This window comes from Mercenaria mercenaria, chromosome 18, assembly GCF_021730395.1.
Source record: "Mercenaria mercenaria strain notata chromosome 18, MADL_Memer_1, whole genome shotgun sequence".
In the NCBI taxonomy this organism is placed as follows: Eukaryota; Metazoa; Mollusca; class Bivalvia; order Venerida; family Veneridae; genus Mercenaria; species Mercenaria mercenaria.
This window is the reverse complement of record NC_069378.1, coordinates 42,763,173-42,790,888: the sequence shown is the minus strand read 5'-3', so window position 1 is coordinate 42,790,888 and position 27,716 is coordinate 42,763,173. Positions and strand designations below refer to the sequence as shown.

General features: G+C 34.9%; 1 protein-coding gene and 1 long non-coding RNA gene across 2 annotated transcripts; one reads left to right on the top strand and one right to left on the bottom strand.

Annotated features, from left to right (window-relative positions):
* Positions 1–339: 339 nt before the first annotated feature.
* Positions 340–27,716, bottom strand: LOC123537867 (nucleolar protein 58-like). The gene is made up of 13 exons (XM_053529798.1): positions 27,672–27,716; positions 27,347–27,423; positions 21,845–21,916; positions 21,325–21,389; positions 17,271–17,405; positions 15,182–15,327; positions 13,912–14,038; positions 12,978–13,141; positions 6,262–6,396; positions 5,017–5,078; positions 2,732–2,853; positions 1,966–2,052; positions 340–1,383 (listed from the first exon to the last, which is right to left on the bottom strand). Exons 1-13 carry the CDS (start codon positions 27,714–27,716, stop codon positions 1,295–1,297), a joined length of 1,326 nt encoding a protein of 441 aa, XP_053385773.1. The 3' UTR covers positions 340–1,294.
* On the top strand, positions 6,854–10,832 carry LOC123537868 (uncharacterized). Its single transcript, XR_006683649.2, has 5 exons — positions 6,854–7,022; positions 7,484–7,583; positions 8,103–8,201; positions 8,609–8,693; positions 9,298–10,832. It is a non-coding gene; the product is annotated as an uncharacterized LOC123537868 (long non-coding RNA).

Genomic DNA, 27,716 nt, shown 5'->3' with positions numbered 1-27,716 from the left:
CTTTGATGGAGTGACCCCAAAAACAATAGGGTACGTCTACTCCATAAGCCCTGCCACTCTATGAAGTTTGAAGGTTCTAGGTCAACTGGTTCTCCACTTATTGATCGGAAATGAAGTGTGACGGACGGGCAGACAGGGCAAAAGCAATGTCTCTTCCAGTGTGGGGAGACATAATCATCTGTGGCAACACTGACATTTTTGTAAGCAAAGAACACCTATGGTCCAAATGACCTGCTTTTATTATCATACCTGTACTTCCAGCAAATCTTAGCTAAACCGACAACAGTTAATGCAAGCAAAGTTTCTGCTTTCAAATTTGCAAATAAAACGAAGTGGTGATGTTTTTTATCATGTATTTTTACGATTCATTCAACAGTAGTCAATGTATAAATGAATCTACAAATGTAATGATAATGCCAGATAAAACGTTATATAAAAGCATCCTTTAGCTTTAATTAACAAGTATGTCTATTTTTACTCCAGTATGATTAACAAGTGTAAGCTTGTACACATTTTTTTCTCTACATATTGCATATAGTGTTTAACAACAGAACCCTGTTACAAAATTGGGTCAACGAAGTTCTGTATAAAGATTTATACATTAGGTTTAGTTCCTCATTCGAGATGTTACCCTTGGGTCCTAATATTGAATAATATTTTGCTGTTTAAAACATGATTTTCAGTCATGCTTTTGTATACACTTCCTTGATGGTAACAGACCCGACTAATTTTTATATTGAGCAATTTATTGTCAGAAACTATGCTGTCCCAATATAACAGGAAACACAAAAAAATAAAATGCCATGTAGAAAGATAAAAATAAAAATGAACACATTTTTCCTTTAACAGTACATATATACACAGGTAAAATCTTAAGTCCAAAATAACACTGAAAGACTTAAGCACGCATTAACCGGTAATCATTAATCAAACAATTTTTCATCAGTGTTACAATTTACAATTAATTTCTTATTATTTTCAATAAGTACATCAATGAAGTATATCATTTACCCTTTAATGTTAATATATGAAGGTAGCCATTATAACATCTCAGACCAACAATTTTTCTTCTCACATATACATAATAAGACATTTGTTCTCTGTCCTCATGCCTTTCAACAGTCTTGTTTCCAGACTTCTTTAGGTTTTGTTTTCACATGGATCACATCTTTTGTTGAAAGCATCACTTGTCAAATTCTGACAGTGAAAGAAATGTTGCAGTTTGGTATTTCCAGACCTCCTCTTCTCCAAAGTGTTTTATCTATTTTAAATGCAGTATATTTCAGTCTTTCACTCAATCATCTTCTTGTTCTTGTTTTATTTTCTTCTTTTTCTTTTTCTTCTTTTCTGAGCTTGGTTCTTCCATTGAAACTTCTGCTGGTGCTACAATAATACATCCAATATTAAGCATTTTATTTTTTCTGTTAAGACTAAATATTTATTGAAACAGTGAAAGTATGTCCACATACAGTCATACACACATCTTCATTTACATGGTTAGGACAGAATATTAAAGACAAAATTCCAATTCTCCTTTTTTTTTTAAATACTTTCACAAGAGCTATTTCTGTTGAAAACACATCTTGAATTCTTAGTCTCAAGGACTTTTTTTCAACTACAGCTGAAAATCAGAATATCAAATTGTAATTCCAAGGGATCGTTAGTTTAAGTGCAAGACAACTTGGCATAAAATGATATTTTGTGCACATGTTGCAGAACTAGATTGAAAACGTCGGTTTGCCAGAAATTTGAGATAGGGGAGTTCAAGATATAGAGTTTTAACTGCATTTCTGAAAAGGTGTATTAGTACTATACTGGACTCCTTTAGTCACTCATAGCCACCAAATCTTACACTTCAAAACAAGTGTATTACAGTCTTCATTTCCAGCTACTTTCATGTATAGCAAGATTTACACTGAACAACATATTAACATTTCCTACAATTTGTCTATTAACAAAGCTTACCCTCTTCCTGTGATTCGTTCATGCTCTCTCTATTCTTCTTCTTCTTTTTCTTCTTCTTTGGTGACTCTTCTACATCTCCATTTAATGCTGCAAGTAATAGAACATTCAGCAACACTTCAATTAAGTACAGTGATTTCACAGTTAAATGAAATTACAACTTTTTTTCCAATCAAGGCGTCAACAACTTCTCCACAAAACATGTAATATGTATTTGCAAATAAACTGGAGAACGCAATACTTTTCAACCAGTATTTATTGCACTTGCCAAAACTGATAAACATAAGGTCACCAATTCCTTTCATATAGATGTAGCTTCATCAGAAAGTGGTGACATTAACTTTCAAGAGCATTATGGTGTCATGAGGTAAATGGGTAGTAAAGTTAACATATTACAATAATTTCTGGCTACTGTACAGTGTATGTATTTTTTTTAGATATGCACTGGTATGTATACCTTGTCATTCTGAATCAAGACTGTGCCACAGGCCTATTTGTTTGTTTTGAGGTTAAGCACCCCCCCCCCACATAATCCAGTGCTCCTGGATTCTGTACCAGAACTAACCTGTTCTTAGTAAGTACTTGCAAACTTCTCCACGTGAATCAGCAGAGGAACGCGAATGATTTCACACAATTTCTATTAAACGGTCATGGAAAACATTCCTGTCACCCAGGAATCAAACTTTACACTCCCTATCAAGTTAACTAGGGCAATCGAAGACCAAGTATTCACTTAATATATATGAAGGACAATGTCTTTTTTCCCCACCTTCTGGTTCCACTTTTAAAACTTTAGGTTTAACATCTTGTTCCTCATCATCTTCAAACTTTCGTTTCTGTGGCACTGCTGGCAAAGTACTATCAGCTGTATCGTTGTATTTACGTACTTGACTGAAAACAAAAAATTCCCAACATCATTCACCAGGAAAAATGGTCTCATGAAAAACTTTTAACATGCAAAAAATTCCCTTCACATAGAAACAAACATTTCACTTTGACACTCAAAAAAGGTTGATTTGGAGACGTTTTGTGCAACTTTATACAGGCTTTCTGTAACTTTTTTTTGCAAGTTTTTCAGCTTAGTTCTCCACTAGTAACTAACAATTTCTCCTAATAAATTAACCAAAGGTGGAGAACAAATGACTTGTAATCTAGCAAGCTAACCATAACAGGTCAGACAAAGGCAACAACAGTTCTCACTTTATAGTCCCGTTAAAAAAAGAAGACTGTTATTGTCTCAGTGAGATAGATTTTTAATCAAAGGTTTTTCATTTGTCCCTATCTATCTCTACATCATCACTGACAACATGTCAAGTTTTCATAGCTTCTTAAATTTATATGTCGCGTATAACGTCGCAATGACACAATTAAAAGGTCATATGGCGACTTTCCAGCTTTGATGGTGGAGGAAGACCCCAGGTGCCCCTCCTTGCATTATTTCATCAAGAGAGGGCACCTGGGTAGAACCACTAACCTTCCGTAAGCCAGCTGGATGGCGTCCTCACATGAAGAAATCAACGCCCCGAGTGAGGCTTGAACCCACAATAATCAATGCCATCGATGAGGGGCAAGTTATTTGAAATCAGAAACCTTAACCACTTCGCCACGGAGGCCCTTAAGCTTCTTTAAAGACCAGAATATTTATAATTTACACTTACTGTTAAAATAATGATAAAAATACTGTCTCAGTGAGATAGGTTTTTAATCGAAGGTTTTTCATTTGTCCCTATCTATCTCTAGATCATCACTGACAATGTTTAAAAGCTCTAGCAGAAATTTCTAAAAAATGTATACCTGTATAAATGTGACCCCTTCCTTAGAAATTGGACTCCAAAATAATTGCTCCCTATTGCAAAATGCAACACTCAGGGTATTTATTTAGGGTACAGTCAATTAAACAATCTGATAGAGGGCAAAGAGCTAAAGTTCCTTTTTGTGCATTTTTATTGAAAACAATTATACTGTCTCAGTGAGATAGATTTTTAATCAAAGATTTTTCATTTGTCCCTATCTATCTCTACATCATCACCGACATATTGTTAGTTTAAACTAATTCAGTTTAGGTCGGATGTGAAGCAAGTTCTACAACTTATATTTAACACTCCTGACACCTCATTCCTGATGGAATCCATTGCCACGCCGGTATGAGAGAAGAAAAGCCAGTTTCCCTTTTAATGCTGAGCGCCAAGCAAGGAAGCTACTGCTACCATTTTTCACATCTTTGGTACGAGGTCAGGGATCAAACCCACGTCCTCCCACACTCGAAGTGGATGCTCTACCACTAGGTTATCGGGGCGATTATTGTTGTAACATTGTTTCAGTGACTTTATTCACTTTCAGACAGTTGTCTCAAAATGCAGCCTTGTCATTGGTCAGTTATAAGACTGAGCTCAGAATCAACCAATCACTTGCTGGATTTTTTAGACTGGTCTCCAAACTTTTAGTTTTATAACCATAGTCCTTGGTCTCAGAGAGATAGTGTCTAATCAAGAACATATTTCATTTGTCCCTATCTATCTCTAGGTCATCATTGACCAGTTACAGTTGTTACACAAGCTACAACAGTTACTGAGCCCTCAACTTTTGCTTCATTCTACATATGAAAGATACATAAGACAGCAGTGTTCAAAATATCTAACCTAAGATGAATGACAAAGAATGTTCACAAAGAGCCAACTTTTCACTATTTTTACTTAGATCAGAAACTCTACACACATATAACGCAGTCAATGGTAGACAGCCCAATCAGTTTGACATTAGGAGCTACTAATATTCCGCCCCCCCCCTCCTTCCCATAAATTAGTTACATTAATTCTTTTATTCAACTAAACCTTTTAACCTTTTCCATATTATGAAATCACTTGATATAACATACAGCATAAATATATACAATCCTACGATATGGTGAGTATGTATATCATCTATGAAGCAATATTTACAAATCACCCTGTCTCAGAGAGATAGTTTCTAATCAAAGACATTTCATTTGTCCCTATCTATCTCATACTCATCACTGACAAGATGTATATTTACAGTGTGACAAGTTACACCTACCTTTTATTTTCATATTTTTCCCACTTTGAAATTGCTTTACCACTACCACTTATTCTTCTTGACTGAAAAACCAGAAACATTTGAGAATATAAGCACCGACTTACGAACAAACTACATGTAACATAGTAAGAAATACAATGAATCCCTGTATCACATGAACAATAAAGCATCAGGGGACAAAAATTCCACTTGTCCGCTCGTACTGACAAGTAGAAACAGCCAGATGACAAGTGCAATTTTCTGTTAGGTTGTCCTGCAGGACGTGTGCATTTTTCCGGTAGAAATTAGTAAGGCAATGAATGTACCAATTAATACATCAACCTGTTTGAAATAATTTTGCAACACAGCCATAATGTCATAGTTTATTGGCCGTTTATTAACGATTCCGTGTGTATCATGCAAAGTAAAATGAAACAGGAAGTAGGGCTGTCATCGATAGAAACGATATCAATGTATCAACGATATTTTTTTGTCGATCGATTATCGATTCCCATTTTCAAAAATCGATATTTTACAGAGAGAAAAAACTACCCAAATAAACACTCACACCCTAAAAAACAACTAAAGTTCACAAAATTGTAAATTTGGATAAATGCAAAAAAGGAGTGAAGGCAAAATAAAAATGAAAGATGTTATTAATTTTTATGTATTTCTTTTATTTTATAAATACAAATACAACACAATCAAACAGAAATATGGAAAGTAGGCAATAAAACTACAAATAGCATTTACAGGAAGGTATATAGTATGCATATGAACAAATAGGTCGTTAATCTAACTTAATAATCAATATATCGATGTATCGTCGATATTTGTCTTCTGATATATCGGTATCGCCGATACGCCTAAGACCCAATCAATGACAGCCCTAACAGGAAGCGAGCTGGTACTTGCAGGTGCCTGTGTGTTGCTAAGATTACGTATGACATAAATCAGACTAGGCATGTTACAGGACGAGTAACAATTGTAAGTAACTAGTCCTGCAGGATGAGTTATCTCTGAAAAAGAATTTGTCCCAGGAAAGAATTCTTAGATGAGCAGCATAGCCCTTTCCATCAGCATTATTCTGCCCACATGTAAAACAAATTTCCTCAGGGTTTGTTTTGTCAAGCTTAAACACTATTATTTTTCTTCCTGAATTTAACCCCGCAACTCCCCACTGTAAACAGTTTTTTTAAACAATGAAATTTATGAAAGTTAAATCACCATTTATTTGTAAGATAAAAACATAATTTCTGAACTAACCTTTCCTTCTTCCAGTTCTCTAGCCCGTCTTTCTAGTTTAGCTCTGTGTTCAAGACCTAGCTCAGCATTAGTGTCCTCCCCTAGTGCATCTACTCTAATAGCTAGTGCTGTCTTTGCTGCCAACATTCGTGACATCTGAAAAATAGGAATTACAACAGTTCTCTATTACATTTTGAAAGTAACAGTATATTTATGTTCTTATTTAAAAAACCACTGAATAACTACTTGGTAGATTTGACATTTACTGATTTTAGACACATCTATTTTTGACTTTCTTCAGATTACTAAACCAATCAAACATTGAAAGGGAGAACAAATTTGGCAAAATGTAACATCATTCCATATCTTGCCCAAAGTAACCATAGTGAACTTTAATCAATTGCAGGGATATGAAAACTAGTGAGTAACAGCTCCAAGAGAACACCTTGTATCAGTCCTATCATTTAAGCTTCATTGTATCTCATAAATAAAGGCTCTGATATTATCATCATCTACAAGGTGCCAAGTTAGAATATCATATTTAAATTGGAAAAATGTCAGTTTTCAAAGTCTTCTATCCAAGCCCTCTTTTTGTTTAAAGATTTCCTTCCTATATATAGACATAGTACTAGAGCCGATTTACGCAATCGAATACCGCCGGAAGTAGAACATTTATGTCAACACCGGTTTCGTATTTTCACGTGAAATCGGCCGAAAACTGAGAGGTTATCAACAAATTATAAGTTTACGGGTACCATGAGGATTTTTCATGCATTTAAACGGTAAGTATAATGTTTATGGATTATTCAATACAGTATGAAAGTAAACTGTTACGCTTTAAATGGAAATTATGAAAGAAAAGTCGATAAGAAAATATTGACTTTCTACTTTCACTTTCATTGTCGCTTTTTGAATTGCCCAAAAATGTTCTTTCTATTAATTTGTTTTTTCTTGTTTTTTGTTTGTAGATACATAACGCTATAGCAAAGTACTGTGTGAAATGACAGCTTATTTAAAGCATCTGTGATTAACTGGGCCTAAGTTTACCGATTTTTCCTTTTAGGGTGACCTTTGACCTTATAATAGCTTATAGTCTGTTCTATGTATTTTAGCTGTAGTCAGAACAGAATGTAATTGAGATAAAATGAATTTTCAAAACAAATTGTTGCAAATTGTAGGAAAAGAATAACATAATATATTTATAATTATAAGTTATTGAAATATTATAATTACCTCATTTCAGACAGAAGTACAAGCGAACAGATAACACATTAAAGTGGCTGCAGAAGCTTGAAAATTTAGATAGAGCAGGGACAGTCAAAACTGTGGGATAATACTTCTATGTAATTTCTTTTTAAAGGCAATTTATACAGGATGGAAGGGTATCTCATACAATGTTTTACAATTTACATGTAATTTTATCTCTCTTTATGATGTTGAAACAAGTAAACAAGTCAGTGACATCTAATTAACACTTGTAAACTATTGACAGTTGATATATATATATATATATTAGACAGCATTTGATAAAATGCAATTGCCTATCAATATTAAAAAGAGCAAACAGTTGACAATTAACAGGCAGGTCATTCTTTTAAATGACACCATAAATAAACTTTCATAATTTGATTTTCTTCCAACTTCTGGATTTAGACTGGAAGCCATTCCAAACTATCAACTGGTAAATTACATAAGGAGTCATGTAATGATTATGGATGGGATACATTATACTTTTATGGACAATAATAATTTGAAATAATGATATTTTTTTAGTTTAAGGTGTTAAGGTGATTTTATAAAGGTGGTGTTATGGTTTTTGCATGATGAGTCTTTTCACATATTTTATCATTTATATATTTCAGGGTGTCCAACATGTCTAGTCAGGTTGACAGAAGTGAAAGATGGTCTGATGGTACAATGATGTACAAATGATACTCTTTAACAAGTTTAATATGTCAAAGGTAATATAATGCCAGTTATTAAAATTACATTCCCATAAACATTTAACAGATACACATTGTAAATGTAATTAAAATGATTTTATGAAGTTTCATGAAGGATGGTACAGCCAACCATTTTGAATCAAGAAATTTTGACTTAGGTAAAGATATCTATTCAGACTTCTTAACTCTTAGACTTTCATAGGATACAGAGATAAAAGAACTACTATTGTCGGCCACTTACCATGTTTCAAAGCTTTTAAACACACTATAGCAATAACCATTTTGTTTAAATATCTTTAATGCAACGTTTTCTTGATATCTGTCACTTGATGTTTTCAATGGATTAGAGTCCTAATTAAATGTAAAGTCTGTAAATTTCAGTAATGGAAGTACAAAATTTGTAGAAAGTTGTTTCTTTATTTCAGTGTAAAATGTTCTGTGGATTCATATGATGAGAATGCCAATGTTGATCTGTATGACTTAATTAAACACCGATATTGATACCTTTAGGTAATTGTTTACAATATTCAAAGAGTTACAATGTAATTCAATTATTGGCATATATCACTTCAAGAGGCTTGTGTAAAGTTTGTTTCACATGAGACCAAGGGTCAAGTATGATATATAAACTTTACACTTACAAAAAGAAATTATACAGTACTAAATAATTATAGACTTATGAATGTAACTTTCCAAATATCTTATATTTTCCTCCTGAAATTAATTAAAAAGGTAAACACAATTCTGTTGTTATAAGCTTAAAAAGGTGGATGTAAGATATAACTTATGAAATGTCAAGTATAAGGTGTATTACTTTCAAAGTATTTAAGATATAAAATAAAATATAGCCTGCCATCATAATATTCCAAAATACATAGTGTGTCATACATATATTTTAGGTCAAATAGTAAGGTCAAGTGAGTGGCTTAGGGTCACTATTGGCCTCTTGATATATTCTACTAAAATGGGTCTTATGCATAAGATATGTTGAAGTTTTATTAATCCAGTAACACTTTTATTCTACCTGTTATTCAGAAATATACATATTTTGAATATTAAAGAGCTGCAGACACCTCGAATACAGAGTTACTACATTATGCATTTCTTTCTTCAGATATATACCTGTGAAATCTTCAGTGTCACCGTTCAGCTATTGTTCAAGATCAGTGTCTGCAGCTTGCACAGTTTAGTATAGAGGAGCCTCCTGAATCAATTTTGTTACATATTTGCTGTAATTGTAGGACGCACATGTAGAGAGCAACAAGTCCTGTCCAACTGTGCATGTAAATGTGATTCAGAAACTTTGAGAATTTGTAAACATTACACTGTTATAATTTTCAAAATACTGTGTCTTGTAGTGTATCAGTACTGTTTTGTCACAGTTTATAGCACAGTATGTTCACAAATCAAACTTAAGATCATAGTTATCAGTATTATTAAAATCATTAATTATTTGCATGGTGACAAAATTTAATTTCATGCAATACCAAAGTAAAACGTTTAATAATTTTCGTATTTAAAGTTGTAAGTTTAAAGTTGGCATACATTGTTTTTCTCCTTCATAAATCTAAAAAGTGATTGGTCATTATAATTGCAATATCATTTTAGTGTGACAAAGTTTATATTGAACTGAAACGCTAATGTAAATTTTTGAACTATTCAATGCATTTTCTTCAGTCTTAAAATATTTGTTTATCGTACATGCCATGGCCCATAACTCCTCCATATTACTTGTGTTTTGTCCTTTTTCGTTTCACTGAAGGATAGGTAGAGGTATTGCACATACATTTTTAGCATCCTGATTTTGTAAAGTGTTGTATGTAAGGTTTTATCTCGGAATTATGTCTCATCTAAAGGTGGGGAGAGGTATTGTTTATGACTTCTCGTCTATCCGCATTAAGCCTATCTGGCTTTAAGAGGACAAGTTGCTGGCCAGACTTTGATAAAACTTCACAGGAATGATCAGTACCAAGCATAGTGTTGTGCATATCGATTGCACGTTTCGTTTCGATGCACTAAATTGCAGCCAGAGCTAAAAGTAGAAAAATCTTGTCGGCTTTCACAGGTCAAAACTACTTAACAGATTTTGATGAAACTTCACAGGAATGATCAGTACCAAGTATATTTTTGCATATCACCAACACTTTCCATTTTGCTGCATGAAATAGCCGCCATAGCATAAAGGTATACATAGGTGGGAGACATGTATTGTCATAAAATACCTAAAACACGTTCCACTTTGTTAATGAAAAATGTATTATACTTCTTACAATTGCAAACGGTAATAATTTGACATTAAATGCACTAGTTACAGAACTGCATTTGGCTTTTTTCATAATTATTGCCCTTTTCTTACCATAGCAATATTTTGTGTAACATGTTACCTCATTAAGCATCATAAGATCAGAAAGTTCTATGATTCAGAAATGTTGGCCCTTTTGTACTTGTCATGAGTATGTTTTCAGTATTTTATATTGTCATTACTTTTTGTTGTGCGAGTTTACGGAAATGAAGACTTAGTTGTCCAAATGGTGTGCCTGTGTCTGTCCTGATTTGTTTGTCTGGACAATATATTATTGATTAGTCTTCACGAAACTTTGCAGGTTAATTTCCTTAAGTTCCCTGTCAACTTGATAGTGGCATGGTTACTTTAAAAGTGATGTCACCACTGTACTAGTCAAACGTTTTGTATTTCAGATTTTATATCACATTACAGGCTACATGGTCTTTAGCAGCCTTCATAAAACTTATAAAAAAAACTCATAAAAGTTTCCGAAAATGTTGTATTTTGATTTGAACTGGCATTATTCAAACATAAGAAGTAGTACTATAAGGCAACATTTGACCTCTTTTCCAGTACTTTTTGGATTTTCTCTGTTACTATGAAGTTGCCTTTTCCTAGAAATTGGTTGGCTTATTTTTTATGATCTTATGTTTTTAATGAATTGTAGCTATATGTTCTTTTTCTCATGAAAATGTCCATTTTTTATATAATTCATATTTTTTACTGTCAACAAAGTGCAATACCACATACTCATCACTTTCATTAACATACTTGTACTATTTTCATAAAACATTATATAAATCATTATATTTCATATAAACAGAATTAAATAAATATTTAAGAACATCAGTGTTTTCTTTGATTGCTACATGAAACAGACCATAGGTCAATTTAGGGTCAATTCTGACACTTTATATGCAAATTGATAAGGGAGATAACTAGTACTGCCTTAAGTAACCAATATTTAGTTACACAGTTACCTTCCCTTTACACAGGTAGGACTATTTGTTGTTGATCATCTTTTGAACATTATTCCATTACTGATGACAGAACATTGAAAATAAAAGTTGTTGTATCATGCAATGGCATCATATATGACAATATTTACTTTTTTATTTCATTTTTTAAATATTCTTTAAATTAGGTACAATGCCTACTATATACCCTACAGTTTTTTTTTTTGCTGAACATCTTACATCAGTCCTATCATTTCAGTTTCATCGTGTATCATAAAACTATAGGCTCTGATATTTCATCATTTGCAAGAAGTCTGCATCTGACATAGGAAAGGTACAAAATTAAAGTACACTGTAAAGAAATTTAGCAGTAGGTTACAAAATTTATTTACACAAGTCAAATCCCCAAATATTTTACTGGGTGTTGTCAATGGGAAGTCTGCATTTTAAGTTGAATTTAAAATGATTGCTTATTCAGTTAGTTGACAATCATATAGTTTGTTTGCAACACTAGACCAATTTTATCAATGTAAACAGGAGAAAAAACAATTACTGTTAAGATATATAAATCACAGAGCGATCTCCATCTCCGTATGGGTGTAAAACACATCCATTGTTTATATTTAAAGTACGCTCTCCACACATCAAATTTTCAAGGATGAGGTATGTGTAAACAGGAGTGCCAGACTGTCACTAAATAAGCCCGTAAGACTTTAGAGAGCAGACAAGGCTAAATTCGCAGTTTTTCGAGTAATTCAAGGGCCATAATCCAAGAGTACCTGGGGCAATTTGGATGGTTATCGAACTTGGCCAAGATATTATGCCCAAAAACATTGTCAGCAAATTTGGTGAAGATCGGATGAAAACTGGTCGACTCAGAGAGTGGACATGCTTTGGACACCGAAAGCCCGCCTGCCAGGGGTGTTCACATATGCCCCGCTCTTTCAGAGACGGGTGTATAAAAATGAGTATCTTGCATCAGTCCTATCATTTAAGCTTCATTGTATTTCATATAAATAAAGGCTCTGATATATCATCATCTGCAAGATTTTAATGATCTTACATGCCTTCCTGTGTAAGACGGGGTTTTCCCTACCAGAGGGACAGTGTGGAATGACAAACCCAAGTGTAAGCGAGGTTTTTTACCCAAGCTGTCCCCGAGAGTTTGGAAAACTAATGATGTTAGATCATTTTTCTTGCCTATCACATTCAAAAGAGATCTTGGTGACAAGCAAAAAATTTCAATTTTCCAACTGCGAATATTGGTCTTGCCTCAGTCCTATCATTTAAGCTTCATTATTTATCATATATAAAAAGGCTCTGTGATATATCATCATCGGCAAGACCAGGACTACATTGTATCTTTTAGTTTTCCTGCCCGCTGGCACAGCTACTTAACCATTGGTATTCTACAAGCAATTATTATTTTTGAGCATCACAGCACAGCTGTGGAACCACAAACTCTCAACATGCCAGCAGCTACTGGATAACTAGTTATACGGAATAAAATTTGAACCCTAAACAGAGTTGTTGCTACAGTTTACATTCACTTACCTTTCCTTTTATTTTAGTATTTGCCTGCCCGACTAATGAAGCGTGATAGATGAGACCGTATTTGGGCGTGTCATGTTTGGTTTTCAAGGCTCGGAATAGGGCTTTCTCTGCTCCCAGGATCTGGACTGTACTCGCTGGATGTTTTGCTAAATTCAGTAGTGAACCTGCAAAGAATATGGATAAGTCATGTGACGAAATGTAACACCAAGATCCTTTGTCCATAGTTTTTCTAATTTCTCATCTCAAAGCACGAAACACCCATCACGCATGGCTCATACAGATGTAAGCATGCTCCAGTGACTTCAAATATAGCTAAGAAATTGGCATAACCCTAGTTCAATTCTTACTGAGCTGAACATCTTACATCAGTCCTATCATTTCAGTTTCATTGTATATCATAAAACTATAGGCTCTGATATTTCATCATCTGCAAGAGTTCTGATTTTGAAGTAAACATACTCAAGAAGTTAACAAAATCCTATTTGGTAACATACTTCCAACAATATAATTTAGCTTTAATCTAAGTTCAAGTCCCTGTTTATTGAGGTCAAACCTAGTTCAAGCAAAATACTATTTTCTGAAATGATTTAAATGAAATGGATGAGGCAAAAGTATTTTGTTTCTGTTTGGTCCAACAATCTTTTTCCAACAAAAAAGAAAAATCTTAATTTTTGTTCATCCCTCAATTATTCTACCAGTACTTTACTTAATTTTCACAGCTGAATATAAAGTTCCATACACAAAACACTGTGGTACCTACATGAAATGAAGTCCACATACGAAAACAAAAATTCCTAGCTTAAATTATTTGCATCCAATTTGGGAACAAAATCTCGTTGGTTGGATTCAATGGTTTCAAGATGTTGGGAGCAAAGCAAATCGGCCTTAGAAAGTAGACCATGCTACATTAAAAGTAACTATAATACTGTCTTACCTGCATGTGATATTAACCTAGCACCGACTAATTCACCAACAAGAACTGTTAAATTAGGTGCTATAGCAACCATTCTGTTCTTTATATAATCATACAACTGAGCTCTGTATTCTGTTATGTCTATCACCTGCAATAGATGGACAACATTATCATTTACTACAGCACAGAGTATCAAAGAAATATTTAAAACTACACATCACCTAAATGGTAGAACTGCAATTATGTCAAGCTTTTTTCCTCTCGAAACACGCTAAAATCCAATTAACAATAGAATACCAATAGATAACAATACAGATAACTTTATCTGCATCTGCAATTATTTTTGTGAAACTCTTTACTGACGGATTTTATTTTTATTCATAGTCATCCTGAACACAACACACTGGAACAAAGTTTGTGAATAGTTATATACACTGCGAAAAATATGTGCATATACGGGAGTATACGGTCCCGTATATGTCTAATATACGAATATCATATAAAAGGTATCTTTCCTGAAAGTATGATCAAAACCTATGCCTTAAACATACTTTTGGACCTTGACAATCCTTAACTTTGAATACGGACATAAACTGTTGAAACGTATTTATGCTAAGTATGAATGAACGGATCCATGTGAGAAAAACATGAATGTCCAATTAAAGAATACGGGATTCCCGTATATGGAATGTTCCATATACGGGGAAAATGTTTCCGTATACGCCCGTATATTAGGAGTATACAGAATGCGTACACTCCCGTATACGGAACCATTTTCCGCAGTGATATATCCAGTACCAATTAAGTTCTCTCACAGGTTAACAGCACCATTCGACCCCCACCCCACCCCTGCCACAAAGTTTGTTATCCCCCTCATATTTGACAAAAATTACCCAATTTTTTTCTTCTCACATATCCCAAGTAAACCATACAATTTCAAACATAATACAACGTGCCATTTTCTTCTGATGTGGAATTAGGACAAATAATACTTTCATTACGACATGGTTTTCTCCTTAATATAGTCAGGGATATAAATTAGCAGGGGCCCAGTAGCCCATGGCCCCTAGATTTTGGGTTGGGCCCATAAATTGTTGGAGAAAATGCCCATTTACCGAATGTTAAACATTTATTTTTGACAGCCTGGGCCCCTAAATAAAAATAGATAGTTTATATCCCTGATAGTCATTATAAAGCAATTTTTTCCTCCTAATCAGGCATGCCATCATTACCCTGAATCTGTACACAAACCCTACTGCCACAGAAATAAAAGACCTTCCACTGATCATACCTGTTCACAGAGGTATCTAACATTTAAAATATCTTCATCGGAGATTTCTGTTCCCATGGAGATTTCGGCTGCATCTTTCACATCCTTCTCAACTTCTTCAGGAAGAATCTTGGAAAAATCTGTATTTACTGCATTTGTTCGGAACCCTGCAAAGTTTTCACAATAATCAGAAAATACCCATGAATAAAGAAAACATTCATATCTGGTGTTTTTTCCCCTTCTTCTAATAAGTTTGAGCTGTTTTTTTGTATCACCTCAGAGGTAGTGACGAAACAAACCAATCAACATTGTGGTTTCTTGTCAATGGCAAACATACATCACTGGTGATTTTTGTTCTCTGCTTCAAGCCTTGGTATAAATGTTACTTTTCTTTAACCATTATCATGCAGGACACGATGGATTCTGCCTTTGTGACCAGTGCAGATCTTGACCAGACTGCAGAGATCATGGTCAACATCTGCATTGTTCGCCATTCAGTCAGTATCTTTTTGGTAAGCACCCCTTTTAATTAGCACTTAATGTTACTGTCCAAATTGATAGATGGACAAGTTCATTATAGAAATGTAGCAGGATAAGGGTTAATACCATTAATTTTAAGAAGAAAATCAAAGGCCTGAAGGGCCTGAGTCGGCTAATGATTGATGTACTGACAGTATAGTCTACCAGTTTCAGTTTGTTTTTAGTTTTTTTCTTAAAATTTCATAACACAGCTCGATATTTACCCAAAATATTATATCCGGATACGATTACACTTTTCTCCAGTTTCAAAAATATATTTTACAAATTGTGATGATACGAAGACATTTAGCAGCAATTGGCAGTATCTGACATTGAAGTTTACGGTTAAATTACATCTTATTTAAATCTTTTCATAAAAAAGTTGTTTCGTTTCGTGAAAGCAGCCAAACATAGACGATCTACTTTCGATTTCAAAAACTACAAGAAAATACAATTTAATGTTTCGCCGATTTGTTTATTTCTCGAAAAATAAGAATTAAAATCATTTTTAATATCAGTAGTAACTAAACAAACCAGTAAGAGCTTCTTCTTCCGATAATTTATCCGTTTACTGACTGCAAAATTCAACCCACGCAAAGTTTATAGAAATCATACGATGCGTGTTTACGTTCAATGTGGGAGAATTAAGGCTGATCGGCTGTGTTACCTAACGCATCCAGACGATTCAGATTTTGTTTTTAAAAAAGCATTGTGTGCGTTTCTGTAATTTTATATACGTTTTTATACGCTTAGAAATTATTAGACATGCGTATTTGCATTATTTCTATACGTAATTTACGCTAATACGCATCTTATCTGGAGCCCTGTGGAACTATTTTTTGTTTTTCGCTGGATGTTACCCAAGCTTTGTAAGCCTGCGCAATTCTTAAAATGCACATTTATGCTTAATGAGTTACATTCGAGTATTGCACAATTACAAGTCATAAATATGACAGATTACATCGTATATTGGTCATAGCAAAGGGAATTGACACAACTTAACTTCATTCATGCAGTGAACTGTTTGAAGTTTGAGAAATCTAATGGAACTACATCTCTTCACGTGTTATTCGGTCCATTTAGAGAATCGCTGAACAGCAAGGACTCGTCAAAAGGCTTTCAGCCTTTAGCCGACTCAAAAAATTGAATTTTTTTTCCTTCAAATTCATTTTAATCAAAGTCCAGGTTTATTCACTTAGCTAAATTAATGACTTTATATCAAGCTGCAGAATGAAATATGCTAATAAATTTTACCCCAGGATCTTGATCAGTATTTACTTATAAAAACTAAATCACCAAAATTTGAAAAGTTAACTACAAGCAATGCAATTTATGAAATCTGAAATACAGATTTTTAAAGACCTTTAAACCAGATGGTTATTTCTCATGCAACAAGTCACATGTAACAGGAAGGCTTTGATAATGATGCCATATTTTGCTGAAAATCTCAATAGTCACCTCAGAGGTAGTGACGAATTTATACCAATCAACAGTGTAGATTCTGTTCAACGGTAAATATACATCATTGGTGACATTTTTCTCTAAAAGCCAGCAGCTCTCCATAGGAAAACAACATCTTTACATAACTTACCCATTAATTTAACGACCTTAGCAAAAGCAAGATTGTCTTGTACAATCTTGCCTAACTCTGGAAAATGCCACCCGTACCATTCACGTGCTCTCATCACATAGTTGTTTAACTCTTTATCTAGATCGTCCAATAATGCTGGAAATAGAACAGTTCTCAAACATAAGCAAGGTTTTATTTTTCAAGATTTGAAGTCAACAACACAGTTCAGGTTTTTATGATTTTTCAAGTAATGGAAATTCCAAGATTTTTCGCCAAAGTAAATCATTAATTATATCATGCTAATCAGGGGTGTGGATTCCTATGTCCGCCCTGAGATTTTTTGCTGTCTGACAAGTGCATTTTTTCATCCCGTTTGTCTGCCAACAAGCATGTATTTTCAGGATAAATTGAGAAAAAGGAAGAACAATTTAGTAACGCTTTGCTTCAAGTTTATGGAGGTGATAAAATAATTCAACGTACGAAAGGAGCGTAAAACATGTACTTCATACGTCTTGACTGCTGCAATTTTTTGCAAATTTTTTGACAAATTCACTGATAGAACTTGGCCATCGACAAAAACAGGAATCAACAGTCAGGCAAAAACAAAAATCAAAAGAACAAAGAGGCCACGATTAAGCTACAAAACAAGTCAGAATGTTTCAAGAGTAGTCCTGATTTTCTGAATTCAGCTGGATTAGCAGTGGCAATGTTTCGGGCATGGTATTTTGTTATACTGTATCTGTTGGATGTTTCCCAGCAGACGCAACTTTAGCCTTGTATAGAGACAAAAGTGTTGTATCTTATTTTTGTCACCGTTACAGTAATTAACTGTAATATGTTTGCTTTGTTTACTATCTGAAGATAATTGTCTGAAACAAGTGAATGAAGTATTGCCATGCAATACAAAGTCCCCTACTGGAAGGCACCTAATTTTCTCTACTGCAGTAAAACATAATGAACTGATATCTGTCAATGATGTATAAACAATATTGTACTACATATACAATATGTTATAACAACACACTTGGATTAAAATGTGCATATATAACTAGAGCTATCACTAAAGGTGATGAATGTACCCCCCGCATGCACTGACACAGTACATTGCAATTTGACACACACAAGATTGCATAATTATGTGGACTGTATGTATATAGACTGTATGTATACAGTATAGTAACAAAAAACAAAGTCCCATAACTATGCAGAATATTTATCTAAAAGAATGTAACTTGCCCCATGCACAACTAGGGTTGGTACTGATCACTTGTGTGAAGTTTCATTAAATTGTGTGCAAGGGTTTGGTAGATTAGGCACGCACAAGATTGCATATGAAGACTGTATGTACATAGTATGTTAACAAGAAACAAAGTCCCATAACTCTGCAATTTTTGTCGCTGAAAGAACCTAACATGCCCCATGCACAACTACTGTTGTTACTGATCAGTTGTGTGAAGTTTCATTAAATTGTGTCAAGGGGATGAGGAGAGATGTTGCGCACAAGACTGTGTATATATCTATAGTATAGTAACAAAAAAACAAAGTCCCATAACTTTGCAATTTTTTTTTTCTGAAAGAACCTAACATGTCCCATGCACAACTACTGTTGTTACTGATCACTTGTGTGAAGTTTCATTAAATTGTGTCCAGGGAATGAGGAGAGATGGTGCGCACAAGATTGTGTCTATGTATGTAGTATAGTAACAAAAAAACAAAGTCCCATAACTCTGCAAATTTTTTTTCTAAAAGAACCTAACATGCCCCATGCACAACTACTGTTGGTACTGATCACTTGTGTGAAGTTTCATTAAATTCTGTCAAGGGGATAAGGAGAGATGGTGCGCACAAGATTGCGTCTACGGACAGACGACCAGACGGACAGACAGACAGACAGATAACCTGAAACCAGTATACCCCCCCTTACAACTTTGTTGTCGGGGGGTACAAAAACCCACAGTTGTTTTCATATTGATTTTTTTTTGCTGATTATAAAAATGTTATCATGTAAGTTATTTATAGTAACAACAAAGGGAAATTAATCTTAAAAAAAAAAAAAAAAAAAAAAAAAAAAAAAAAAAAAAAAAAAATCTATATAACACAAGTCCACAAGAAACTCTTTACCAGGTAGAGATAGGTCAAAATACACCTAAAAATTGGACGTAACATGCATGCTGTACCACAGAAAAGTGGTCTCGATTTTTCTCTACAGCCAGTAATAAAAAAGTTACAATAAAATCTATTTATAGTAAAAACAAAGGGACGTAATTCTAAAAACAAGGGTGCCTCATGGTGGTGAACATTTGGTCCAAGTTACATCAAAATCCCTCCATGCATTAAGAAGAAATGTTCCTTACAAAGTCATTCTTGAATTTGACCTTTGACCTCTAAATATGACCTTGACCTTAGACCTTAGGACCTGGTTTTTGCGCATGACATGTTGTCTCATCCAGGGGAATATTTGTGCCAACTGATATCTTAATCCTGCTTTGCATGACAAAGTTATAGACCGGACAGGAAAAAAATCCTCTTGACCTTTGATCTCAAAGTGTGACCTTGACCTTTAAGCTAGGGTACTGGGTGTTGCGCATGACAGGTCGTCAAACCATGGGAAACATTTATGCCAAGTAATATTGTAATCCTTTGATGGATGACAGAGTTCTGGATCGGACAGGGAAAACACCTTATTGACCTTTGACCTCCAATTGTGACCTTGACCTTTGAGCTAAGGGTCTGGGCTTTGCGCATGACATGTTGTCTCATCATGGGGAACATTTGTGCCAAGTAATATTAAAATCCCTTCATGGATGGCAGAGTTATGGACTGGACAGGAAAAAAACTCTGTTGACCTTTGACCCCCAATTGTGACCTAGACCTTTGAGCTAGGGGTCCGGGATTTGCGCATGACACGTCGCCTCATCACGTGGAACATATGTGCTAAGTGATATTAGAATCCCTTAATGAATGTCAAAGTTATGGACCGGACACGAAACAGACCCTGTTTATGCTATGTTAACATTTGACTGCTAAGTGTGACCTTGACCTTTGAGCTAGGGGTCTGAAAGTTGTGCATGACACATCGTCTTATTATGAGGTACATTTGTGCCAAGTAATATTAAAATCCCTTCATAGATGGGAGAGTTATGGACCGGACAAGAAAAAAGCCTTGTTGACCTTTGACCTCCAATTGTGATCTTGACCTTTAAGCTAGGGGTCCAGGTTTTGCGCATGACATGTCGCCTCCTCATGGGGAACATCTGTGCCAAGTAATATTAAAATCTCTTCATGGATGGGAGAGTTATGGACCGGACAGGAAAAAAGCCCTGTTGACCTTTGACCTCAAATTGTGACCTTGGAGTTTGAGCTAGTGGTCCGGGATTTGCACATGACACATCATCTCATCATGGGGAACATTTGTGCCAAGTAATATTAAAATCTCTTCAAGGATGGGAGAGTTATGGACCGGAAAGGAACAAAGCCCTGTTGACCTTTGACCTCCAATTGTGACCTTGACCTTTGACCTAGGGGTCCGGGTTTTGCGCATGGCACGTCGTCTCATCATGGGGAACATTTGTGCCAAGTAATATTTAAATCCCTTCATGGATGACAGAGTTATGGACTGGACACGAAATTGCGGACTGACGGACTGAATGACGGAAAAGTGCATTCCTATAGTCCCCGAAACTGGTTTTCAACCAGTAGGGGACTAATAAATATTGGCAGTTTAATGCAGGTTTCAATGTTGAAAATCCAGACCTGTGAATTTTGACTGTGGACAAGTGGATTTTTAAGTCTCATTTGTCAATATTGGGATTTTCACATCCCTGCTAACAAAAATATACAAATCTTCCTCAAACCAACTATATTATCAAAATATAGTTCCAACATTTCTGTTCTTGTCTTAAAATGTTTTTGTGTTCAAAATTTCGTTGTAAGGGTTTTACAAACCAAAAGATATTTTGCCTTTCTGTTAGCGGAAACTGATCTTACAAAGCAAAACCTGCCAATAACCCACTAAAACTTGTTACTTCCAAATTTTAGAAATTTGTAGTAGTGGGTTTTATTTGAGAATACTTACATATAGCCTGTACAATCATGGTATCTACTTTGTCAGGACTGAACTTAAGCTTGTATCGGGATAAACTGAAAAATTAAAAATAATCTTAGTAAGTTTTCTTTAAATAAAATACCAACTTACTTAAAGAAAGAAAACACTTTTCAACCTGAGTATCTTGGGAACCATCTTGCTTCAGTCCTATCATCTAATATCACAAGCACTCAAATAATTAAGGCTCCGATAGTTTCATCATTAGCAAGACATTAATTCAACAAATACAGGAATGTTAATAAAATCTGTAAAAAGATCCCTTGGAAGCATAGAATGCAACCAAGCAGAACAATAGCAGACTAGGTTTGCTCGAGTCTATTCATGAGAGCTTTTTTCAATTTTTGCCAAGATCAATGCTTGAACACGTTCATTTAACGTAAAATTAATCGTCTTTATTTCAAAAATATTAATTTTTGACTTATCCAAAAACACTGTTTTATTGTGAAGCCAAAAGCCAGGCGACATTTCTTTTGTTGGTAATGTAAAAGACTGTCCATCTGTGCTCTGTCCCCCTATCAACTCCTGTATCCCGGGGTTAGCAACACAACTTAGGAAATTTTTCCTAAAATAAAATACACATTATAAAACAAAAACACAAATTGGAATTTCTCTGTTTTAAATTTGGTTTTTTTTATTTTGGGTTTTAACGCAGTTTTTCAACGTATTTCAGTATGAAAAGGGGGGCAGTTAACCAAAACCCATTTTCCTGGATTGGCAGTAAAACTATTCTCCGAAAGTACTCCAACTTCTCCACATGAATTTAGGGTGGAGGCAAATTTTTTAAAAACACAATGTTTTTATAAATGTCCAAAAAAATTTACGCCCACCCCGGGAATCGAACTTGCCCCCCGCGACCCTAGACCAACCTCTCCTATGGCTAAGGGGGGATTAAATTTGGGATTTTTAAACTGTATGAAGAGCAGCAGCTACATCTGTTCTTGTGCAGATGACTGCAGCTGCTGCTGCAATTGTGTGCTTTCGGACTTAATGTTTTAAATATAAACTGGGACATAACTAGTCTGACAAAATTTTCAGAAACAGACTATGGGAAATAAGTACTGTTCACATATTTAGTTTAGGATCATTGGCTCATGTATGCAACTGAAACACATAAAAATTTAAATTTGGGCCCCATAATTAAAAATTTGTTGCGGAAATTTGGCCCCAAAATTTACTTGTGTGGTAGGTAGGTAAACATTTTTTTCTTCATAAATATGATTTTTTTTTTCATCCGCCTGGTCAGAAAAAAGTTGGGTTGCAGGGATTTTCATGGGGGTTCTGATACCCCAAACAAAAATTTTTTTTTTTTAAAGATAGCCTTTTTTAGACATTAACTTCCTAAAATCCCGACTAAGTAAAAAACAAAAAAAGCCTCACCTTTCAGAATTAAAAAAATCAACTCCATCTCAAAAGTGAGTCAGGAAAACAAAAAAATGATTGACCATTTTTAATTAAAATTTTACATTTTAAATCACCGGCATGATGAGGAAAAGGAATTGTCACACCCTTAAAGAGTGCCAAGCTTTGTCTGCTACGCTAATTTTTCCTGAAGTTGAGGCTTTCCAGCTTTTATAAAGATTTCAGGGTTTGCTCATTTTTCCTTCCACTGTGGGAGGGTAGCGGCTGAAAAATTTAAAGCCATTACAATTGACCCAGGGCAAATTTTTTTTTTATTGACAATGAAGACTTTGATCCATTCCCCAAAGTTAAAAAAACGAAACCAAGAACTTGATTTTTGTAAAATGGTACTTTTGTTTTTTTTTCACAATATTTAAGCAGTAAAAATAGAAATAAAAACCTCAAAAACAAAAGAAACTTTTTGACTTTTTAAAAAATAAAAAGAAATCTTATTATTTTAACACTATTTGGTATATGTGCATGATTTATGTATGATTTTGCTCAAAGAGGATGACACATGGTGGGGAAAAAAAAAAAATAATTTTTTATAAAACCATTCAAGAATCTTTGAAATAAAGTTTCAGTGCAAGATCAAATAACTTTTATTTTTAAAAAAAGTTTTTTGTTTTCTTCTGACTGACCCCAAAAATATATGCATTGAGTTCACTCATTAGTCAGTGAAAGATATTTTTTATCATTGTAAGAAGTATACGAAGTGAAAAGGTTTTGATAAAACAATTTACCCGCAAGGCCCCAGTTGTGTCTTTTAATTCTTGAAACTTTTAGCTTTACTCGCAACGAACAAAATGTATTTCCCTATTACATTTCCAAAAACCAAAAAATTTTAATAATTAAATTATTCCAAATGGGCATAAGTAAAGCTGGGTACCACTTCCTGTAAGCAGGTCTGGATTGTTTTTTTACAGCATTCTTTTAAATTCACAGCAGACATAAATTTAAAAATTTCGTCTATAAAAAAAAAATAATATAATATATATTATGAAATCTGTTGAAATTACAATTTAACCTTATATGACTTTGTTTGAGAAATTAATTTTATGCAACACTTTTTTCATAGTATCCGTTTAGCCATCGGAAAAGGCTTTGATAGTAAAAATGTAAAATGTCAGAATATCAAATGTTGAACGCCAAATGACAAGTTTTTCACATTTCATTATTTAGACTAGAAAATGAGCACTTTTTTCTATTTCAGGGGCCATTACTCTGGAAATAGGGGGCAAAACCAGACGAAAAATAGGAGGTGCACAAGCTCATATCATCGGATCCGTACCTCTAGACAAGCCCGTTAGGGGTTTTCTAGGGGTATGGACCTCCGTTTTTCTAGAGATTTTAAAAGGGTCATTTACATTTCAAATTTTGTTGAAAATGAAATAACAAATAAGACTTCATCAGTATATATTCACCTTAAACTTGGATCTAAATGGTTTACAGATAACAAGGTTCGCCCAATTTGTTACATTTTCCTTCAAAACATAAATAACCGAGGAACACCAAATAAATCACGAGGATTTTAACTGGCAGGAAAAAAGATATAAAGATTAAATAAAACAATATTAAATATGTTGTGGAAATCAAACAACTATTTTTAATGATAACTAGAAAATGCTTCTGTAAAAAAGCGCATGTCTCCCCAAATGCAAAGTCCTATAGGCAAGAAGTCAATAGGGGTCAGGAGCAAAAGTCAAAGAGACACTGATGGTTGGCTGCAATAGGGATCATCTACTTGGCATGTCCAGTCATCCCGCTAAATTTCAACACTTTTGGCCTAGTGGTTCTCAAGTCACTGTTCAGGCTCCTGTGACCTTGACCTTTGATCAAGTGACCTCAAAATATATAGGGGTCATCTTCTCTGCATGTCCAATCATCCTATTAAGTTTCAACATTGTAGGTCAAGTGGTTCTCAAGTTATTTCCAAAAAATGATTTTACATGAACGGGCCACTGTGACCTTGACCTTTAATTGACTGACTCCAAAATCAATAGGGGTCATCTACTCTGCATGTTCAATCATCCTATGAAGTTTCAACATTCTGGGTCAAGTGGTTCTCAAGTTATTGATCGGAACTGGTTATCAATGTTCAGGCCCCTGTGACCTTGACCTTTAACGGAGTGACCCCAAAAACAATAGGGGTCATTTACTCTGTATGAACAATCATCCTATGAAGTTTCAAAATTCTGGGTCGAGAGGTTCTCAAGTTATTGATTGGAAATGGTTTTCCATGTTCAGGCCCCTGTGGCCTTGACCTTTAACAGAGTGACCCCAAAATCGTTAGGGGTCATCTACTCTGCATGACCAATCATCCTACGAAGTTTCATCATTCTGGGTCAAGTGGTTCTCAAGTTACTGACCGGAAATGGTTTTTAATGTTCAGGCCCCTGTGGCCTTGACCTTTCACAGAGTGACCCCAAAATCATTAGGGGTCATCTACTCTGCATGACCAATCATCCTATTAAGTTTCAACATTCTGGGTCAAGGGGTTCTTAAGTTACTGACAGGAAATGGTTTTCAATGTGCAGGCCCCTGTGACCTTGACCTTTAATGGAGTGATCCCAAAATCTATAGGGGTCATCTACTTTGCATGTACAATCATCCTATGAAGTTTCAACATTCTGGGTGAAGTGGTTCTCCAGTTATTGATCGGAAATGGTTTTCCATGTTCAGGCCCCTGTGACCTTGACCTTTGACAGAGTGACCCCAAAATCAATAAGGGTCATCTACTCTTCATGACCAATCATCCTGTGAAGTTTCAACATTCTGGGTCAAGTGGTTCTCTAGTTATTGATCGGAAATGGTTTTCAACGTTCAGGCCCCTGTGACCTTGACCTTTGACAGAGTGACCCCAAAATCAATAGGGGTCATCTACTCTTCATGATCAATCATCTTATGAAGTTTCAACATTCTGGGACAAGTGGTTCTCTAGTTATTGATCGGAAATGGTTTTCAATGTTCAGGCCCCTGTGACCTTGACCTTTGACGGAATGACCCCAAAATCAATAGGGGTCATCTACTCTTCATGATCAATCATCCTATGAAGTTTCAACATTCTGGGTCAAGTGGTTCTCTAGTTATTGATCGGAAATGGTTTTCAATGTTCAGGCCCCTGAGACCTTGACCTTTGACAGAGTGACCCCAAAAACAATAGGGGTCGTCTACTCCAGCAGCCCTACAACCCTATAAAGTTTGAAGGTTCTAGGTCAAATGGTTCTCCAGTTATTGCCCGGAAATGAAGTGTGACGTACGGACGGACAGGGCAAAAACAATATGTCTCCTGGGGGAGACATAATTAACCCTTAGGGTATTTATGTTTTCCACATATTTGGTAGCCATTACGAGCAGGCCTTTTTTCCATCAATTTGGGAATGCCACCGACACGGTGGAATTGGGAAAATGCTTTCGGAAATAGTCTTAATTGGGACAATTTTCAAATTACCAAAATCTACATAAATGTGTTTTTGTGATAAATGTTAATGAATTGCATTTCAGTAATTGTTCAACAGTATTATAAAACAGCAAAACCCCTAAAAGGTATAATCATTTGGGAATTTTAAATTCAACTTCGGGAAAAAAACATACCTTTTTGCATTGGGATTACCTCCATATACCGGCGGTAGATTTATAGGGGAAAAAAGCCATGATGAGATACAAGGGACGTTTTCAGAAACAATTTCTTTTACTTAAATGTCGGTTAATCGATTATTAAACAATTAGTTCCGTGCCGATAATCATTATATCTTGTTAAATAACAAAATAAATAGGTGCATAATATTAAGTCTAATTTTTTTTCTTCTGCTGAATTTTGACTTATAGTTCATTCAAGAGTTAGATGATTATTTTGCAATAAACTGATAGGCACGGAACTGATATTATTGGACTAGGTATGCAGGTGTCACTGCTATCACTATATGGGCTGTTAGTCACTCAACTTATGTTGAAATATATATTGAAGTTTGAACATAAAATTATATTGTTGACCACTATTGCCCAGTAAAACCCGGATTTTCCCAGTATTACCCACTGGGCAGGGCAATATGCTTAAAACCCGGGTTTTTGCCAACCATGATGGAACAGTGTATTCATTTGGAGTTCCTCAGTTATTTAGGTTCTGAAAGAGAAGTCGGTTGATTGACGGTTAAAAAGCGCTTGTCGCTTATGTTGTAATGTTTCTCTGTCTTGCCGACTTAAAATAAAGTTCATCTTATTTTAGAAGGTAAACAATTAAGCTGGTGAACCCTGGTATCAGTAAACCATTTAGATCCAAGTTCAAGTCTTATTTGTTATTTCATTTTCAACAAATTTAAGATGTAAATAACCCTAAATCTCTAGAAAAAGGAGGTCCATACCCCTAAAAAACACCTAACAGGCTTGTCTGGAGGTACGGATTCCAACCCCTAAACACTTCTGATAAGTCCGTCACTTAACTTTTTTCAGACGGACACCATGGACAAGACCAAATCTATATGCCCTGGTCCACGGAGTGGTGGGGGCATCAAAATCTATGATAGAAGGAAGATCAAGATATTGCCAGTATTTATTATTGATCACAGACGGCTGAAAAATATCTTGCTGAACTTACACTTCGCTTGCAGCTTCTGGAGATTCAAAGTCAACATACAGATTTTCCACATTCTTAAGCTTCTTTTCATTCAATAACTGGAAATAAAACATGTCATCTATATAGTCAACATACGAATCTGGAAATAACTTGGTCGAAACTTCAACACTGTCAAGATTTTTTTTTCTAACTTGTACCCCACCCACGTGTCGCATGGCAGCACGTGGAACAGAAATTTGGAATAGATTACAACACGAAATCCGTGTTCCAATCAATCGAAACCAATTTATTTGCTCATAATGTAATTAAATGAAGGTAAATGCATAAAACAGCTTGACTGACAAACCTTGAAAACTGCGTAACCAGCAGCAGTTTCGAAGAGCACCAACAT

Bases quoted from the DNA above. Each gene is read 5' to 3' on its own strand.
- LOC123537867 (XM_053529798.1), bottom strand. From the start codon at position 27,716: ATGTTGGTGCTCTTCGAAACTGCTGCTGGTTACGCAGTTTTCAAG. The intron at 5,079-6,261 runs GTTAGTTCAGAA...CTGGTTTTTCAG, and splicing joins GAGAACTGGAAGAAGGAAAG to TCAAGAAGAATAAGTGGTAG. The intron at 2,854-5,016 runs GTAGGTGTAACT...TTTTGTTTTCAG, and splicing joins GAAAAATATGAAAATAAAAG to TCAAGTACGTAAATACAACG.